General features: G+C 56.9%; 1 protein-coding gene across 2 annotated transcripts; it reads right to left on the bottom strand.

Moving 5' to 3' along the window:
• Nucleotides 1–9,582: 9,582 nt before the first annotated feature.
• On the bottom strand, nt 9,583–18,566 carry ZNF319 (zinc finger protein 319). 2 transcript variants are annotated; one of them, XM_064723127.1, is made up of 2 exons: nt 18,335–18,566; nt 9,583–16,957 (listed from the first exon to the last, which is right to left on the bottom strand). In XM_064723127.1, the coding sequence occupies exon 2, from the start codon at nt 16,584–16,586 to the stop codon at nt 14,925–14,927; it is 1,662 nt and encodes a 553-aa protein (XP_064579197.1). In that variant the 5' UTR covers nt 16,587–16,957; nt 18,335–18,566; the 3' UTR covers nt 9,583–14,924. The 2 variants fall into 2 exon arrangements, with proteins under 2 accessions (XP_064579197.1, XP_064579198.1); XM_064723128.1 differs by having other exon boundaries at nt 18,345–18,566.
• Between the last annotated feature and the right edge of the window lie 460 nt (nt 18,567–19,026).

Below are 19,026 nucleotides of genomic sequence, written 5' to 3'. Positions count from 1 at the left end.
GCCTTCTGATCCACCTGAAGACTGAAGTCTCTCTTTCTGTCTCTGATTCAACAGCCTCACCCCTGAGATGGGCTGCACAGGTGCCTTGGGCCCCTTTGCAAAAGGAAGAAGAAAATTTCTCATTTTCTGCCAAGCACAGCCAAAAACCCACAAAAGTCTTGAGCAACCTGGTCTAGTGGGAAATGTCCCTGCCCACAGAAAGGGGGGTGGTTCAGCTTTAAGGGCCCTGCCAACCCAAAGCATGCTGTGGTTCTGTGAAAGCCACAATCCTCTGCACACATATGAGTGCTGGCTGCCCTGCACATGCAGGCCCATCTCCAGGCCATGTTTTCACCCTCCTTGCAATCTGGAAGAGCCCAAAGCCTTTTCCCCTTTGTGAATTTCTGTCCCAGCACAGCCCAATGGGGGCCCTGTGTCTGCAAGGCCCAACCCAGAGCCCACATCACAGCACTCGAGCACCATGTCCTGCCTGTTCTGAGCACCCTCCCAGGCAAGGAACATCCCACAGCACTTCCCAGCTCCTCTGGGGCAAAACCCCCAGCAGGTTACTGGGTTTAGGCAGCTGCAGAGTGAGGAGTCTGAGCCATGAGGAGCCCTCTCCATGTCCCAGGGGTACCCATCCTGCCAGGTCAGGCTCACACCAGAGAAACAGGAGGAGGAAGCACATCCGCTTGCTGGAAAACCAGTTTATTTTGAGGTCTGCCTGACAGCAAAACTTACATATCCACAGCAAAGCTAATAGGAAACATGCAAACTGAACTACAGAAAGGCAGGAAACCCGTGCAGTGTCATATCTGTGGCTTGTTTACCCACCCCATGGTGTCCACAATGCCTTCAGCCTATTCCCTCTGGATCTCCATTAATTAAAACATGGAGCAGCAATCAGGGAAATGGCTTCTAAAGCACACCATGGCTTTTGGATACATTATATGAAAATGTGGTAAATACTAAAACTGTGTCCTGGTACAAGCAAGATTCATTTTAAACGCAGGGATGGATCTCAAGGGGTCTCCAGGCTCACAACTCATTGTTAGAGTTGCCTGGATGATCCTAAAGAGATGCAACAGTGGGAGATCTCAACCTGGCCTGTCAATACATCAGGGGGCTTATTCAAAATATGGAAAAAGGCTTTGTACCAGGGTCTGTAAGGACAAGGGGCAGCAGTTTTAAACTGAAAGAAGGACATTCATATTGGACATAAGGAAGGGATAGTGTACTGTGGCTGCCCCATCCTGGAAGTGTTCAAGGCCAGGTTGGACAGGGCCTGCAGCAACCTTGTCTAATGGACAGGGAAACTGGACCAGATCATCTTCAAAGGTCACTCACAACTCAAACCAGTCTGCTGCTCCAAGGCCTGTATCCAAAACCTGGGGTGTAGGGGCTCCCACCCCCCATGCCTGCCTGCAGCCTCTGGGCTGGAGACAGCCCCTGGAACCCCCTCCCTGCTGGGACATTCCTGCTGCTGCAGGTAGTGCTGAAGCTCTCAGCTTCAGGAGGGAGCAGCCATAGCTGGGGGTAAGGAGAGTTTGGGGTAAGTTCTCTCAGAAGAAAAGCCTGGGCAAATATGTTTAACCATTAACTCCAACCTATTCACCTGGAGATTAACCTCACCCTCCTGATTTGCTGCTGCAAATCAGAGCCCTTTCCACTTGCTGGGAGGAAACACTCAGTTATGGAAGAAAAGCAACAAGGACATGACAAGAGCTTCAAGAGGTTTATAACATTACACCCCAGAGGCAGAAGTTGACTCAAAGAAGCCTGGAGATTTCAGCTGGGGGTCTTGGGGTGAATATTCAGATGTTGTGGGGGCATTGAGAGGGCCAGGAGTGCTGGGAGACTGCAGCAAGAGGCTTTCTGCCTCTGAGGTGTCCTGAGTGATGCTTTTCTACCATCCTATAAATTATAGCTCCCATCTCACAGATGCCATCCTCCAATTCCCAGAGCAAAGAGGGAGCCAAGTGGGGCAGCCCTGGGGCTGGGTCCCTGTGCCAGCCTTGGGTCCCCACTGCCCCAGCTGGGAAGGAGCTGGACACCATTTGCAGATTCCCCTTTGCTTTTCCTCCCCAGCTGTGCTTTCTCCTCAGGCTGGTCTCTTTGGGGTGTGGGAAGGGCTGGTTTGCCACGGTCTTCGTTTTCCGTTTGTTTCAGAGGCGCTAAGCCCCTTTGCCCCCTGAAACAAAAGGAGAAGGAAAACATTAATGAGCGTGCTGGCAGGCTGGTGCCAGGGCAGATCTCCTGCTTGACTCAATAATTCCCTTCCTTGGGCAGGTTAAGGCACCTGGAGATGCCTGAAGGCACCAAAGCCAGCTGGGCACCAGGGCTGTGTTAACCCAGCACACCCAGCAGCATCCCTGGCTCTGCCTCTTCCCGAGCTCCATGGCAGCACACAGGGCTCCAGTTTGTGCAAACACATGGAGAAATGCCTTCCCCCAGGATTTCCCTCTCTCAGGTTCTGCCAAGGGGCTGTTGGCCTGTGGGAGCAAGTTCCCAGCATATCCACCGGGGTGTGCATTTTCCATGTGCCTCATCTGTCCCTGCTGCCATCAGCAGCTCCCACAGCCCAACCAGCCACTCCTTTCAAGGGACAGCGCTTGCACAGGGGTGTGTAACCCTGCCCAGACCATCCACAGGGGCAGCTGTGGCTCTGCATTTTGTCCAGCATCCCTAAAGTGGCTGCAGTGAGGAGCCAAGCCCCCCATGCCTGCAGAGCTGGTGCTTGGTGCCCTCCACAGGCACAGAGCAGTGTGAACCCTGCAGGTTTTCCCACAACCATGCAGATTCCATTCCATCTAAACCCAGCATTTTGTTTTGCTGGGGTTCCTTCATAGACATCTCACACCAGGCTTGGCAAACACCCAAGGAGAGAAAGAAAGCAGCAGGTTTGAATTCCCTTGTAATTCTTTGATCAAATCCCTCTAGCTCCAGCACAGCTCAGGACAGACCTTGATTTCAGCACTAAATCCCAGGACCTGAGGGTGTGGGATGCTGCACCAGGAGACTCTCTCAGCCTGAGTTTTACCAAGCCCACAACACAGCTCAGCAACAGCTCCCTCTTCTCAAGTGTCAACAACCTCCCTTGGCTTCCCTGGGGGGTTTCTGGGGCTCCTGAGGTGGCACCCAGGGCAGACCAGGGGATAAAGATGCCAGTGATCCCTCTTCCCAGGAACCCAAGCCAATAACGAGCTTGGCAGTCAAACCATCATGGAGAAATGGAGCCATCACTTACTTTGTTCCACAGAACTCGAGGTTGTGGTGGCCACTCCCTGTCAAGAGGAGAAGGAAACCATGAGACACTGCTCTTTTTCAGTAACCCTTAATTTTTACCCTCAATGCCCCATTTTCAGTACAGGTAGCCCTTTCACTCTAAATACCCCATTTTTGTGCCAAGCTGGATGGTTTGGCCATGGGCACGAGCATCCTGCTCAGGAGCACATAAATGAGTTTGCCTGGGGGCGAGAGAAGGAAAGGAGAGCTCTGTAAAGATGCTGCTGCTATTCCTTAGAGCTGGGACCACACCTGCATGAGATGCCAGAGCCTGGACACCAGCCAGGGCTGCACAGAAAGGCAAGGGAACAGTAAAGAAAGCACATGCTGTGGGATCTCCTGCTGCACAGAAGCCTAACACTGGCCTATATCAGCTAAGCAGGTGATGGGGACTTGTTCTCTTGACAGAACTGGGTGACAGCCCAAAGCACAGCAGGTCCCAGCACTGACCTAGTGACATCTGCAGGGCAGGGGACGCCTTGCTGCTCAGGGGTATGGCGTTCCTGTGCTCTTTCCCTGTCCCTCAGTCAGCCTACCTGTGTGTCCTGCTTCTCCCTGGTCACCGGCTGTGGCATCACCTTCTCCAGCCCCTGGACAAACCAGCTGAACATCCTGCAGACAAGAAACCCCTGCTAGAACAGGCAGCCAGAGCCTTTCTCTGGCATCAGCCATCCCTGTGGCCCCAGAGCCTGGCAGAAGGTGCCCCGTGGTTACCTGGTGCCATCCATAGCCATGGGCTGAGGGCTCAGGGCAGCCCCTGGCTCCGGCCGGGCCTGGGCCGCCGCTGCCTTCGCTGCCGCCGGGGCACTCGGAACACCTGCAGCGCTGGGTTTCGACTTCGCCTGGGTTTTAGTCCCTTCTGTGCCTGCTCGGGTTTATTGGAAAGAAGGAGGATTGGCAATGGAGCTGTCATAAATCGTTGGGAAGTGGAGCAAGCCAGGAAGGGTCGCCCTGCCCCGCAGAGGGACAGGCCTCAGGGGCTCCCCTGGCAGCCTGCCTGGGCGAGGACATGGGCACATGGGGACACAGGCTGTGTGGGGCTGTGCAGGGATGGCAGGACCTGTGTCCCCACCCCTGGGACCCGTGTCCCCACCCCTCCTGGCACAGAGGGAATCCCAGCCATGGAGACGAGGGCAGCCCACCCCGGCCAGGCCCAGCAGATCAGATCACTCACCTTCCACCGTGCCTTCACTCTTCTCCTTTGGCTCTGTCTGCAGAGGGACAGAGGGATGGATGGATGCGGCAAAGCACTGCCCACAGCCTCAGGAGGTTTATAACAGGTGGACATGTCCCCAGTGGAAGAGGACCTTCATGCTCAGCCCCTCATGCTCACCCCCACATGCTCATCCCCACACGCTCATCCCCTCATGCTCATCCGCACATGTTCATCCCCACATGCTCAGCCCCACATGTTCATCCCCTCATGCTCAGCCCCACACACCACCCTCTCTGGTTTCAGTCCCACTGCCCTGACAACAAGCAGTTAACCCAGACACCAGCGCTGCTGACCCCAGTCCCAAAGGAAGGGTCCTCCCTGCATCAGGGTGGAGGAAAGCTGGGACAGCACCCAGAGGTCTCTTTTTGCTCTGCAGAATTCCCTTGGGTTTTCCTGCCTAAGGTCCCAGCTGGGCTGTGCAGAGGATGGAGACAGGGAGCTCGCCCCATTCTCCTCTCTGCCCGGTAGCCCTCGCTCCTCCCGATCTCGGCAGCGCTCACCTCCGGCTTTTTCATCCCCTCTGGCTGCGGCAGAATCCTCTCGAAGCCCTGTGAGAGCCAGCTGAGCACCCGCTGTCCTGTCCTGCAGGGAGAGCGCCGAGCTTGGGGAGCTCATCCTGGTCCCTCCTGCCCTCCTGCATCCCCCAGCTCATCGTGCGCCCTCCTGCCCTCCCGCATCCCCCCATCCCGGCCGGGCACCCACCACTGCTCCGGGGCGCTCTCCAGCTCCCCCTCAGACGCGTCGTCCTCGGCATCAAAGGGAGTTATCTCTGCAAGGAGAGCGCTGCTGTGGGCATGGGGAATTGCACTGCTGGCAGCTCCAGGTGTCCCCATCAGCCAGCACAAGGGGACAATAGTGCCGGTGTCACCAGCCGGGGAGTGGGATGGGGAGTCCCAGGATGCTGCACACTACAAACTCCCAGCTCTCCTTACCCAGACCATCGTCGTCCTCATCCCCAATGACCTGGACCTCTGTCTGAAAATCCAAACATATTTTCTGAAAACCCAACAGCCCAAGATAGGGATCACCCCTCTGAGTGGGGAGGGAAACCTGCTCTTTCCCCAGGGATGGATGAAGGTAGGTTTAGTGCTCACAGTGAGCATGAGGAGAGTGATAAGAAGAGAAAAAGAAAAGGTAAAAAGAGGCAGAAGCTCCAACCTACAAAATAATTTTCCAGATCTGTCTCCTACCTCATCAGCAATGTCGATGCTTGTCTCGAAGCTCTTCCCGAGTGCCTGCAGCCCTGGGGCTGGGGCTGGCTGGGGAATCACCTTCTCCAGCCCATGGGAGAGCCAGGAGAGGACACTGCTCCCCACACTGCCAGGGAAAGGGATGAGTCAAGCTGGGAATGCCATCCAAGGCATCCAGCCCCCAACAAAAAGCAAAATTCCAAGCAAATCATGCTGCACAAAGGGTGCAGGAGCCGTACCTGTCAAACACAGAACTCGAGTCCTCAGAAGCCACAAAGGTCACTTTCTTTTCTGTTTCTTCAATAGCAGCAGGGGAAAATAAGACAAGCTCCTGTCAGCACTTTGGCAGCCCCAGGAGGCCAGGCAGGAGTGGACAGGAGGGTAAAGGAGCACTAATGTGCAGCCTGAGCCTGCAGGGCTTACCCTCTGTGCGTGCCCGCTCAGCAGCATCTGTGGGGCCAGCGGCCTTTGCTGTCGGTGCCTTCAGGACAAAAGGCAGGAGATGTCAGAGAATGAGGCACAGGGAACATTGTCCCTGTTCAAAGGTGGCTGCAAACCCCAGGGACTCCCCGTGCTCCTGCTGCTCCCAGCAGCTCAGAGCAGGAATGCATCCCGGCCCCCTTCCCTGCTGGGGATGCTGCAGTGCTGGGGATGGCTGCAGAGGCACCAGGCACCTCTCACCAGGCTCATGGTGTCCCCATCACCCCCCAGGCTGGCTCCCTGCTCACCTTGGCTGGCTGCACAGGGCTCTCCTCCACCACGTGGGGCACCGGGGGCTGGGGCACCACCCGGTCAATCCAGCCCATCATCCCACTGGCTGTGGGCACTGCCCGGGCTCTCCAGCTGGCAGAGCCCAGCACGGGGTGCACAGTGCCCAGGAAACACCAGCTGCTCACTGGGCTGGCTCCTGGGCAGCCCAAGAAGGTCCTTGGTGTCCTTCTGTCTCCAGGTCCTGCTTGGGAAACATGGCACTGCAGCACAGCCAGAGCAAACCTAGCTCAACCTTCATCCCTCACTGCTACTGTGAGCAAAATAAACACTCTGTTTTATTCTTGCTTTTCCTGAAGGTAGCTCCTCAGTTAGATGTTTTATTTTCACACCTGTCCTCACCAGGAATCCATTGCAGATAGATCACAGAAGCTGTGATGCTCTGCTCTACTCTCCCCATCATTTTTCATTTGAGGGAAGCTGAACAGTAATTTGAACAGATTTTTTTTATGAGGAAGTTCATGTTCCAACACACAAATCCCCTCTTTCTGCCCCTACAAAACAACCCTGCTCCACCACCTTTCAGCCACATCCCAGGGCCATGGTGGCTGCTGGGGCAGGTCCCTGCTGGGGGCTCTGGCAAGGGCAGCAAAGGCACCCAGCACTGGCTGCTGTGATGGTGATAGGGCAGGGAAAAGTGAGAATTTGCAGAGCTGTCCAAGCTCTGGCTGCTTGGTCTTTTTGGGTCCCTTCATTCCCTTTGTGAAGCAGCTCCAGGCTGGGATACAACACCAGTGAGCCAAGTGACACTGCACATTTGCTGTTACTCGCTGTTGCCCCTCTGAAGGGCTGTGTTCTGCCCAAAATGCCCCTCTAGAGATACCCCACTCTGCCCAAAATGAAGGGCTCAGAGCACCTCAGACAGCCCCAGGTGATACCTGTGAAGGGCAAAAGGAAGCAGAGCCCTGAGCTCCTTCCAGCCTGGCCAGGAAACTGCACAGGGGTTTCAATCGCAGTCCCACATGCAGCAGGAAGAGGCTGGGAGCTGCTCAGCACTGGGCTCTGAATTAACCCCTCATGCAGCTTTCAGGCATGCAGGATATCCTCAGCTCCCCTGAGATGGCTCACTGGGGGCTCTCCAAAGCCAAACTCTAGGCTGGGGTTTGCAGGAAGGGTGATGTGTGATGTGCCCTCAGCCCTTTGCTTGCCTGCACCTCCATGCACTCTCCCCACAGCTGGGCAGACTGGCTGTAAAACACCTCCTGAGGCCTGACAGCCAGAAATCAATTTAATTACCTTGTATCTCTCACTGGGTACAAGGGATTAAGGAGCTGTGAATGCCCAGGGAACAGCAAGGAAAAGCTTCCAGTGCCTGCAGCAGAGGCATTTCCACCCATGCTTTGCCACTCTCACAGATACCAAAGAAGCCCAGGGTCCATGTACACAACTGAGCCCCAACAATCCTGGGGAAAGCCCCCTGAGGCTGCAGCGAGCCCCCCTTGTCAGCCAAGGGCTCATCCTCCCTCACCCTGAGCTTGTGCAGCTGTAAAAGCCTGGACCATATCCCTGACCCTGGTCTGGGAAAGAAAGTGGAGGGCAGAGGCTGCTCCTCTGGCAGATCTGAACAAGAAATGGGCAGAAACATTTGTGGGTTCCCACAAAACTAGTTGCTAAAAGAAACAGGAATAAGTAGGCAGGATTTGCCTTCAGTGACTTGAAAGAGTTGGCAGCCTCATGCACCTGCTGCATTGCAGGCACCCAGCGGTGCCACCACCTGTTGTGGCAGCTCCTTTTGCCAGCCAGCGAAGGGCCTTGGTCTCATTTCCAAGAGCAAGAAGGGCACAGACCCACAGCCCCATTTGGAGCAGGGAGCACCGTGGCCTTTCCTCCCCCCAGCAGCTGATCAAACCTCCATCCACACCACCCAGCCGTCTCAGCATCCCTCCCCATGGACCAGCACAGCTCCTCCCCGGTTGTTTCGGATCCCCCAACCCCCTGTGATGGCAGAGGCGGCCCTGCAGAGCCTCCCTCGCCTCCCTGGCTGGCACTTACCCCCGCGGGCTCAGCACTGCCTCCCTGGGCAGCCACCCTGGCACGGAGAGCTCCCCTGGCCACTGCAGCTCGCCACTGCCCCCCCAGCCACCTCGATCGGCTCAGGGCTCTGGGGGATTAGCCCCGTGCTGCCTGCAAATGGGATTACTCAGCTGTCCTGAGTGGCAGGGTGCTGCAAAAAAACCCCCTAAAATCAAAGAGGTTTGAGCAGCCTCAAAATCCCAAAGGTACCCCAGGCACTCACCAGCAGCGCTGTGGGGAAGGCAGGCGTCTCACCCATGGGCAGGGGCTGCAGGGATGTGCAGAGGAGCAGCACTGGAGCTGCTGAAGCCCCGTGGGGTGACACAAGGTGATGTGCCCAGGGTGCTCCACCCACAGCTCTGCCCCAGCTCCTGAGCAACCACAGCAAATCTGCGCTGGGCTGGGCTAAGCCTCCCCTTGCTGAGCCTGCCAATTGTGCTTGATCCGTTTACCTCCAGCCCTGCACGACTGCCAGCCTTTCCCACTGCCCCTAATCTTGGCCACAATGACACCCTGGAATCCAGCATGGCTTCTGTGGCCCATGTCCAGCCTGTTGCTGCATGCCCAGAGCTCCCTGACTGCTTCCTCCTTCCCTGGCTCCATGGGTGTCTCCATCCCGGTGGGCAACAAGTACCCATCGTGCCTGGCCCCAGAGCTCTGTAGCAGGCTCCTCTCCTGCTATCACAGGATAGGGGATGCAAAACAAACCCTTAGGAAAAGCCTGAAGAGTGGAATGTGGGGCTGGGATCCCAGAGCACAACATGCAGCAGTTTCTGCCCCCTGAACAGCTGCTCCCTTCTGGCAGGAAGAGACTCCTGCCTGCTCCTGCCCTGAAGCTCCCAGGGAGGAGTTTTGCCCTGGGGAGGGATTATTCCAATTCTAGCAAGGGCAAAACCACTCAGAATACTGTGCTTGTCTTCAGCCCCTGGGAGCCTGCTCATACCCTGCCTGTACCCTGCTCATACCTTGCATCTTCTGGTTACCAGGAAGATGAACCATCAATTCTACTTCAAAAAGTTCAGGGGAAAGAAAGAAAACATGAAAAAAAAAACCCAAGCAGAGCAAGACAGATGAGGAGGCAGTGCTTGGCACATGGCCTCCACTCCAGAAACCTCACACACCCACAGGAAGGTATAAATAACTATAAATTTATTAGTAAAGCAAAACCATTTGACACTCACACAGAAGAGCAGGATGTGTTATTACAATATATATACACACATACATGGAGTATCATCTTAGAAACACATGGAGAGCAGTGTTAAAGGCACTGCAAGCCACACAAACCTCAGCAACCTTGGCTGTGACTCCTGACAGCCCTGGGAACTCTGCTGGAGTCGTGAGCACAGGTTAGGAGGTGCCCAGGAGTCTCCCTGACCATGAAGTCCCTCAGATCCACACTTGGAGGCACTCAGAAACAAGCCCACGGTCCAGCTGCCACCTGTGCTCCTGCTCTCCCCACTGAGCATCCCAGGCACGCTGTGAGAGCAGCATCTTCACATCCACAGAGTGCCAGGGGTGGCTGCCAGGAGATGCTGGGGAGGAAGCTGGGGAGAGCTGGGTGCTCACCCAGCCTGGGGGCAGCTGCAGCCCCAAACCTCACTGGCCTGTCCTTACTGAATCTCAGATTTCACCTGCATGCACAGGAACCTTCCCACAGGTGAAACCACCACCCAATGGAGAAAGAGTCCAACTCTGAAGTATAACAAGAGAGTTTTGCCTATTCTGTAATGGTCAGGCTTCAGCTGCAGCCTAGAATGATGGTAAATACCCAAGGAAGTGCAGAAAGTGTTCTCCTCCCTTCTCCCTGCAAGGGCAGGCTTCAGCGCCCAGAGATGGTCCCAAAACTCTGTCAGAGGATGCTTTCCCCTTTGTCCCCCAGTCCAGCACATGGGCCCTGAGACCAGAGCATGAACATCTTCCCACCCAGACTGCAGAGATGGCATCTGCTCACCAGAGAGCTGGCACAGCCACCTGAGCATCCCATGGTCCCAGGGGTGTCCCTGCCACAGCTAACTCAGCTCAGCTGCCTGCTTGATGCACACAGCTGCTCCACAGCACTGCCAGGGGAACCAACTGCACTGAGCCCACCCCAGTGCCAGGACACCTCCCAGGAATGTCTGACAGTCCTTCACTGACCTAATCCCCAGCCTTGGAGATGGAAATGGCAGCTCCCAACCCAGTCCCCATTTCCTGCAGCTCTGCTCTGGCTCTTGGTCCTGGCTTGGATTCACTTGTCAGAGCATGGGCAGCATCCCATGCCAAGCTGCCAGGTCACAGGCACTGCCCATGCCCAGTGAAATGCATGGCCTGCTGTGGGCAAGGAGCAGCAAGACTCAGGTCCTAAACACCTGATCTCACCATCAGTGGTTTGGTCTCACCAGGATGGAGCCTCAGCCTGGGAAAGGAATTTGGGGCTGGGGAGAGCACAGGGAGGTGGGAAGGAAGGAAGAGACTTCACAATCAGCGTGGAAGAAGGAATGAAAAACAAAGCACTGCTTACAAATAAAGAACTGAACAAAGAAAAGAAGCTGAAAATGTCCTTTAAAAGTATAAACTGTGGAAGGGAAGGGGCTGAGACAGCTAAAGGCATCCTGTTGGTAGGGTCAGGGCAAGTGAAGATCAGTAGAAGCCCTGGTTACAGACTGCCTTTTCCTGGACCCAGGAAGCCAGAGGAACAGCAGCCCTAGAGAGCAGGACTTATGTCCTGGAGAACACCCACACAACCTCTGCCCAACCTAACCCTCCTCTCCACCTGCTCAGCCTGCCTGCCAAGGAGAACCATCCTTTGGGAGGAACCCCCTACCCAGCCCCTCAGCATCCTCACTGGGCTGCAACCAGGCCCTGAACTGCCTCGTGCACTTGCCACAGGGCTGATGGCACAGCAGCTCCAGCACAGGAGCTCTCTGGGGTGCTGCAGGGCCGTGAGGAATGCAAGAGGCCAAGCAGAGGCTGGAGCCTGAAAGTTGCTTGAAATAAACACCAGAAGTGAAGTGCAACAGGTACAGAGTACAGACATGGTTCACTCCCCAGCGGGCTTTGGCCCCAGCTGCTCTTTGGTTTGAAAAGGAAACACCAGCAGTGAGCAGAGCCCTGAGTGTGATGCCCCAGGGACAGCAGCCCCCAGGCCAGCCTGTGCCTCCCCACACAGCAGCACAGTGCTGCTCCTGTGCCTCCTGCTGCTTCCACCTCCTCCCACCTCACTGGCCACAACCTGACCTAAAGGCACAGCAATGGAGATGGAGCTGCTCCCCCCACCCCTGCAGGCAACACTGCTGCTTCCAGCTGGAAAATGCTCCTATAAAAATATACCCAAAGCTCTCTGTGGCCACTCAGTGCCCACCCCACCCACAAGCTCCAGCTGCATGTTCTCTATGGGCTTCAGCTGGGTTTGGGCTCCTGCAGGGCAGCAAATGAAACAAGAGACTGAATCACCATGGACTCACAGCCAGCCTAATAATGATGTTCTAATCCTGATCCATGATGTTTTTGAACCTGGAGGCACCTATTGACCAGCTGATGACCTGGACCTGGGCTCACCCCTGCCAAACTCCACACAGCATCCCCTCTCTGGCCTGGAGTCCCAGGCACACAGCCCAGATAAGTCTCTCTGCCCAGGGCACTGCTTGGCCACTGACACATCCCAGGCAGAGCCTCTCTGGGATACCCAGGGCCTTCCCAGCTGCTCAGAAGAAGAGAAACGCCCCAAACAGTCCCTGTGTCCAGCTGCACAAGGGGACAGCACCTGGCAGCCCCATGGCTCTGCACAGTGTGGAGCTGTGTCTGGGCTCAGCACCACCCTCCTCTGCCCCAGGTGCCAGGCAGTCACCCAGGCTCCTGGGGAGGAACAGAGCAGGGCACAGCCAGCTGATGATTTCTCCAAACCCTCCTCTGCTGCTCTAGAAAGAAACAGCAGAGCCACAACAGCCCATGGAGGCTGCAGCTGACTCTATCTCACAATCCCCTCCTGGCCAAGCTGAGCCTCTCTGCAAGCTCTGAGCCCTGGGCACTGATCCTGGCTGCCAGTGACCACTGAACCCCTGGCAGCTGTGCTGGCAAAGAGCAGAGGAGCCATGGCCCAAGGCAGGAACAGAGCAAGGGTTCAGGAAGGTGCCACAGCCCTCATCTGGTCCCACATTTGCAGCCTCCATCACCACCAAGCCCTTCTGCAAAGACAGGATTAGCCTTCCTTTGTTTGGACTCTCTTTTACTCCTACAGTAAAGCATACACTGAACTTACTACATATTAAACAGCAAAAACCAGTTACCTAGAACTAAAGAGCTCTTTAAAAATCCAAGTTACCACATCTCTTTTGTTTTTTAAAGATTCAGTATGACATCAAGTTAAACTATACAGTATTTTTAATGAATTTTAACAAACTGCTTTTATAAAAAAAAAAAGGTAAAACAAAAAAAAAGAGGAAAAAGAAACACAGATGGAAAACTTGGTAGGAAGTTCTACATCTTTGAGGCAGCACAAAGTAAGATAACCAGCATGGGTCCCTCTTCCTTGGGCAGCAGAGAGCACAGTCTGTTTTAATCACCTTTAAACTGCACATGAAGAAGACTCAGCCCCAGGGTCTACCCTGTCACTTCCCTGTCCCAGCCCCTCAAAATGCACCCTGTTCCCCCACACTGTGCTGGAAATGGAAAACTAAAGCCTTTCTCCACCTTTCAGACAAGTGTCCCCCAACAGGGATGCAGGCCCAGTCCTGCAAGGCTAATCTGTCTACACTTGCCATGGACAACAGCCATAACCTTGTCCTTGTGCAGCACATGGGCAACACCCTGGCTGCTCACTGCAACCTCACAGCAGCACCAGCCAACACCAGAGATGGGCTGAGGCTGGCAGGGACCTCTGAAGACCCCCATGTCCAACTCCTTGCTTGGACTGGTCAGCTACAGCAGGTTGTTCAGGACCACGTCCACCCAGGGCCTGAACATCTCCACAGATGGACACTCAATATCTCCAAAGATGGAGGGGGAAGGCTGGGGGACAACCTAGTAGGCACATCTTCAACCTCCAAGGCATCTAACTGACGTGTAATGGATCTCCTGGACATGAGAAGCCTGCAAATTCCTGCAGATGAAAACACCTGAGGCTGCATCAACCTTGCTAGGGGAGATTTATTTTGAAGTGATGTTTACAAGAAGTGTGCAAAACCTGAAGAATACAGACGAGGTAAAGAAAGGGCAAAGGGGTAAAACAGGACTCCTGCAAGAGGGGAAAAAATAGACTTCTCCTTTACCCACTGCTAACTTTGCTTTCCCTATGGAGCTGAGCCTGCAGGCCATAAAGGATTCTCCTGACTCACTCACTCTGGCGTGGCTTATGCTGGCCATGGCAACACCTCTGCAGCTGTAGGTTATTGTAGTGTTCATCTCACCCCTTAGTGTTGGAGCTGTGACAGCCATTGCCTGACCCTGCTGGAGGTACCACAGTCAGCCCAAGGGGTGCCCAGGGGGCTGGAGGCAAGGGAGGAGAGGGGAAGTGCCTTGGGATCAGCTCTGGAATGGCAGGCTTTTGGTTGGGAGCAGGGAATGAATGCTGTAACAGAACCATGGAACTTTAGGGCTGGAAGGACCTTTGGAGATTATCTAGTCCAACCCCCCTGCTAAGTTAGGGTCACCTAAAGCAGGTTACACAGAAATATGTCCAGGTGGGTTCTGAATGTCTCCAGAGAGGGAGAATCCAAGACTCCTCCCAGGCAGACTGTCCCAGTGCTCCTTGCCATGCTTTCTGGGGGCAGCTTCCTACAGCTCCCTGTGCAGCTGCCAGGGACAGGGGGCAGGCAGGCTCACCCAGACCCCTGCAGAGTGTGACAGCCAGCCACTGCAAAAGCAGCAATGCCAAAGTGCTTTTTGGAGCTGTGGAGCCCCATGGCTTTTCCCTTTCAACACTCTAGAAGGAGGGAGAGCAGGGGAGGTTGGGGCAGTCAATGAACACTAATGATCTGAAAGGATGCCCTCAACTGAGCCTGGACCAAGTTGGGAGACCCCAGCAGCAGAAACCTGCCATCTCTATGCCAAGCAGCACTCCCTGGGAGAAGGGAGGGCTGGCTCTGTCTTGCTTCTAAACCCTTTCCAGAAGGAGAGTCACCCAATCCTCCCCACCAACCCTGCCAGGCAGGACAGGGGAAAAAGGCTGCACACAAAGAGCTGGTGCCTGCAACAGACAGCTGAGCTCCCAGGACTGGAACTGCAGGTACAGCACGAACTACAGTCCAGGGAACACCAGGCATCTACAGGCACAGCTTCCTCCCTCCACCTCCCTCCTTTCCTTTCCACCCCTTTGAGAGGTCCACGTCGTCTGTTGCTACTTCCATACAGGTGGCATATCTGAGGCCAGAGGAAAGTTTACCTGCCCGCACACCGTGCCCCCCCTTTCCCCCACACTCCCTGGAGGCTGGAGAGGGAAGGCTGAGGCTCGGGAGCGTCCCATGCAAGCTGAAAGCCACGGCGGGGCGGGAGGCTCACGGCAAGCAGGCGGCCACCTGGTAGGCACCCTCGGCCGTGTGCTGCACGCTGTGCTCCTGCAGCAGGCCCAGGTCCAGGAACCTCTCCCCGCACCACATGCACTTGTACTGCTGCTCGCGGGCGTGCACGCTGTGGTGCTTGTTGAGGTGCTCGCGCTGCTTGAAGGCCTTCTCGCAGGAGGAGCACTTGTAGGGCTTCTCGCCCGTGTGCACGCGCCGGTGCCGCTGCAGGTCCGACGCGTACTTGAACCGCTTCTCGCAGTCGGGGCACTTGAGGGGCTTCTCGCGGGCCGGGTCGCAGCGGTGCTGCACGAACTCCGAGGAGGAGAAGAAACGTCTCTCGCAGAGCGTGCACTTGAGCGGCTTCTCGGCGCAGTGGGCCAGCTGGTGCTTCTGCAGAGCCGAGGCCCGCTTGTAGGACTTGTTGCACACCGCGCACTTGAAGGGCCGCTCCGCGTTCTGCACGCACTTGTGCCGCAGCAGTTCCGAGGACTGGTTGAAGCCTTTCTGGCACACGTTGCACTTGAAGAGGTTCTCTATGCCGTGCACGTGCTGGTGGTACACCAGGTGCGAGGGCTGCACGAAGCCCTTCTCGCACAGGTTGCACTTGAAGCGCTCCTCGGCCTTGTGCGTGCGGCGGTGGCGCATGAGCGCGTACTGCTGCTTGAAGCTCATCTGGCACAGGTCGCACTTGAAGGGCCGCTCCTCGCTGTGCGTGCGCTCGTGCTGCCGCAGGTCCGAGGGGCGCTTGAAGGCCTTCTGGCACTCCCCGCAGCGGAAGGGCCGCTCCCCGCTGGGCGTGCAGGGGTGCTGCAGCAGCTCCGAGGACTCCTTGAAGTGCAGCTCGCAGACGTTGCACTTGAAGAGGTGCTCCCCCGAGTGCGCGTACATGTGGCGCACCAGGTGGGAGCGGTGCTTGAAGGTCTTCTCGCACACTGTGCACTTGTAGGGCCGCTCGGAGCTGTGCGTCCGTTTGTGGTGCACCAGGTGGGAGGACTGGCTGAAGCTCTTGTCGCACAGCGTGCACTTGTACGGCTTCTCGCCCGTGTGGATGCGCTCGTGCCGGGACAGCTCCGAGAGGTGCTTGAAGGTTTTCTGACAGATGGAGCAGCTGTAGGGCTTCTCCGAGGGGTCGAGAGGCTGTGGATGCTCCACCTCGGGAGGCTTGTAGGTCTTCTCACAGATGGAGCACTTCATGGCGTTGCCGTTGTGGACGTTGTGGTGCTGCGCCAGCGAGGTCAGGAGGGAGAAACCCATTTTGCAAACCCCGCACACGAAGGGCTTCTGCTCCACCTGGATGCACTGGTGCTCGAGGAGGTCGGTGGCCTGGTGGAAGATCTTCAGGCACTGGGTACACTGGAAAGAGCGGTCATGGCTTGGCAAGCACTGGTGCTCGTGGGGGTTGGAGAGGTGGGCGAGGTCATGGCCACACACACCGCACTTGTGGGACGGCTCTCCAGCCTGGATGGGGGCGTGCTGGTGGTGCTGCAGTCCAGGGTCTGGCTGGAGCAGGATGCCGTACACGGCACAGCCCAGGGGGTTGTCAGCAGTGCTGGGAGGGATGGAGTGCTCTGGGAGGGCGGCTGCCCCAGCGTGGTGCTGCTGCGGTGGCGGCGGCTGCTGTGGTTGCTGCTGCTGCTGCTGCCAGCTTTCTGACATGCTTGGGGAAAAAAATGGGATTTTAGCAGTGATAGCTTCAGCTTCCCGAGTGAAAGGGTTCAAGTAAAAGCAAGACACAAAGATTCTGAGATCCTGATTCCCTGTAAATGATCCCCTCAAGTTGAGACCAGAAAATCCAGCCCACAGCCAGGATCCTGGGAAGAAAAGCGGTGAAAGGACTCCAGAGCCTCCTCCTTAGACCAGCACACGTTCTTTATGGACTGATTTGGTCTGGCTTTTCCTTCTTTTGGACAAAGGAACAGGAGGCAGAGGCAAGTGCCTTGAAGAGGAGAGGAGGATCTTCTCGGTGCTAGCTGCGACGTGCTCACACTTGCGAGGGGCACAGGAATCAACCCAGGGAGCAGCTCTCTCTGCAAGAAAGAAGACAGCTCATGTCAGGTGTTAGAAGAAACCTGGGCAATTCTCCATCAACCTTCCCCCATGGCTCTCTAAGAAAACTCTCCTGCATCCCTGAAAAACTACCAGGAAGCCAGTGGAACCAGAGCTCTACTTGCTGCTGTGCAAAGGGCCTGGGACAAGGAGTTCTCAGCCTGGAAAGGGCTGGGCTCAGCTTGGACACAGCTTGGGTGTTGTACTCTCACGAGAGGCAGCACAACTGCCCAGGGCCTGCTCAGCTCAGCCCTGAGTGGTCACTGGATCTCCAGCACTGCTGTGGCACTGTCCCAGAACATTGATCTCTCTGCACAGGCTATGCACCAAACACTGCAATCAAGAAGCTACTGGATAAGATTTTACACATCTGAACATGATTCCACCCCAGCTGAAACAGCTCTGTGAAACGGTTCTGCTCCTCCTGCAGCCTGGACATCGAGCCCATTACCCAAGGGATGCATTCAAAGCATTTCCCCCTCTCTGGGCCGCGCTTGTAGAATGGAAGTGCCAGGGAGCTCAGGAGAATATTTGCTCTCAGTGTTATCCTATCCTCAGACACAGGGATCACTCTGTGAAGATAAAAGTAGAGTTAAAGCAGTGGCTTAGCTGAACCTCCTACCAAACCATGTAATAAAATTACACTGAAGCTAACCAACCTATGCCAGAGCTGCAGCCTGGCCTTGCTACAGAGCATCATCAGGCTCACTGAAAAGTGAGATGTCCAATAAAACCTGGCACCAGCTTAGAAAAGAATAAGACCCAGCAGCGAGCAGCAGATAGCAGCAGTGTCAACACACCTCAAGAGAGAAGAAGGTGCAAGCCCTGGTGAGCAGCAGCCACCAACACTCCTGAGCCTTGAGAGCATCCCCATGTCTGCATCAAAACATCTGCCCTCAGGGTAAGGAAATCCTTGGTCTACCACAAGAATATTTTCTATGTTTAAAACTATGCAATAAAGACCACCAGAGAATCCCACTCCTCAGCATCCCCACCTCCACTGGCACTCAGTTGAGACTGGGTTGAGCCCCACAGCTCAGGTTGGGCTCTGACTGTGGGGACACTTCATTATTTTGTGCTCCAGCAGTTTGGGGCAGTAAAGCCCCCAGAGGCACCATCGCAGCCCTGCCGGCACGCAGGATGCTCTCCTTCTCCTACAGAGCTCACCTTGACGGAGCGAGGGCTCGCAGCGCCGGTACCTGCACCGTGCTCGGCGGGACACCAAACTTCAGCCCAGCCCGGGCGCCACCTTCCCCCGCACACACCGCGAACCGGAGCAGGACGAACCCAGCGGCGGCGCATCCCGGGCTAACGGGGAGGGTTAGCCTGTGCCCCTCGCAGGGGAGAGCGATACCAACCTTGGCTTACCGAGGGCTCTGCGCGGGGGCCCGCGTCGGCGCCAGCTCCAGCCTAACTCATCCCTCCGTGGGAGGTGGGAAGCGACAACCATTTAGGGAGCGCGGTCGGGAGCGCAGAGGTACTTTCAAACTGGCGAGGCGGCCTGCTCGGCATGGCCCGGCTGCTCCCGCCGGGCCCGGGCCGCCTCAGGGCCGCGGGGCGCGGGGGCGGCCGGGGAGCTCGCAGGCCACCAGCAGCCGCCGCCGCCGCAGCCCGCGGCCAGGCCCGGCCCGCCGCTCGCCGCTCCCCATCGGGCGGCCCCGCTGGCAGCGCGGGGACGGCGCCCCGAGGCCTTCACCGCCGCCGCGCCGGGAGGCCCCGCGCTGGGTCGGGTGTAGGGGGTCGCTGCCGCCCGGGGCCGCCCCCGCCCCGGCGAGGCGCACACAAAGGGCGGCGGCGGCGGCCGGGCCGATCACCTACGGCGGGAGGAGGCCTCGCCGGCGGCAGGGCCGCGGCCTGCGCGCTGCGCCCGAGCCCCGCGCTGGCGTGGAGGCGGGAGCCGGGAGGGAAGAGGGGAGGGAGGGAAGGGAGCGAGCGGCGCGCGGGAGCGCAGCGGAGCGAGCGGAGCGGGCCGGGCCGGGGCGGCCGCGGCGGCGGCGGAGGAGGCGGGGCGGGCGCGGCGGGTGCTGCCCCCTGCCGGGCCGCGCCGGCA

The sequence above is a fragment of the Zonotrichia leucophrys genome, chromosome 11 (assembly GCF_028769735.1).
Source record: "Zonotrichia leucophrys gambelii isolate GWCS_2022_RI chromosome 11, RI_Zleu_2.0, whole genome shotgun sequence".
Taxonomy (NCBI): Eukaryota; Metazoa; Chordata; class Aves; order Passeriformes; family Passerellidae; genus Zonotrichia; species Zonotrichia leucophrys.
This window is presented reverse-complemented; position numbering and strand designations above follow the sequence as displayed.

Bases quoted from the DNA above. Each gene is read 5' to 3' on its own strand.
- ZNF319 (XM_064723127.1), bottom strand. From the start codon at position 16,586: ATGTCAGAAAGCTGGCAGCAGCAGCAGCAGCAACCACAGCAGCCGCCG.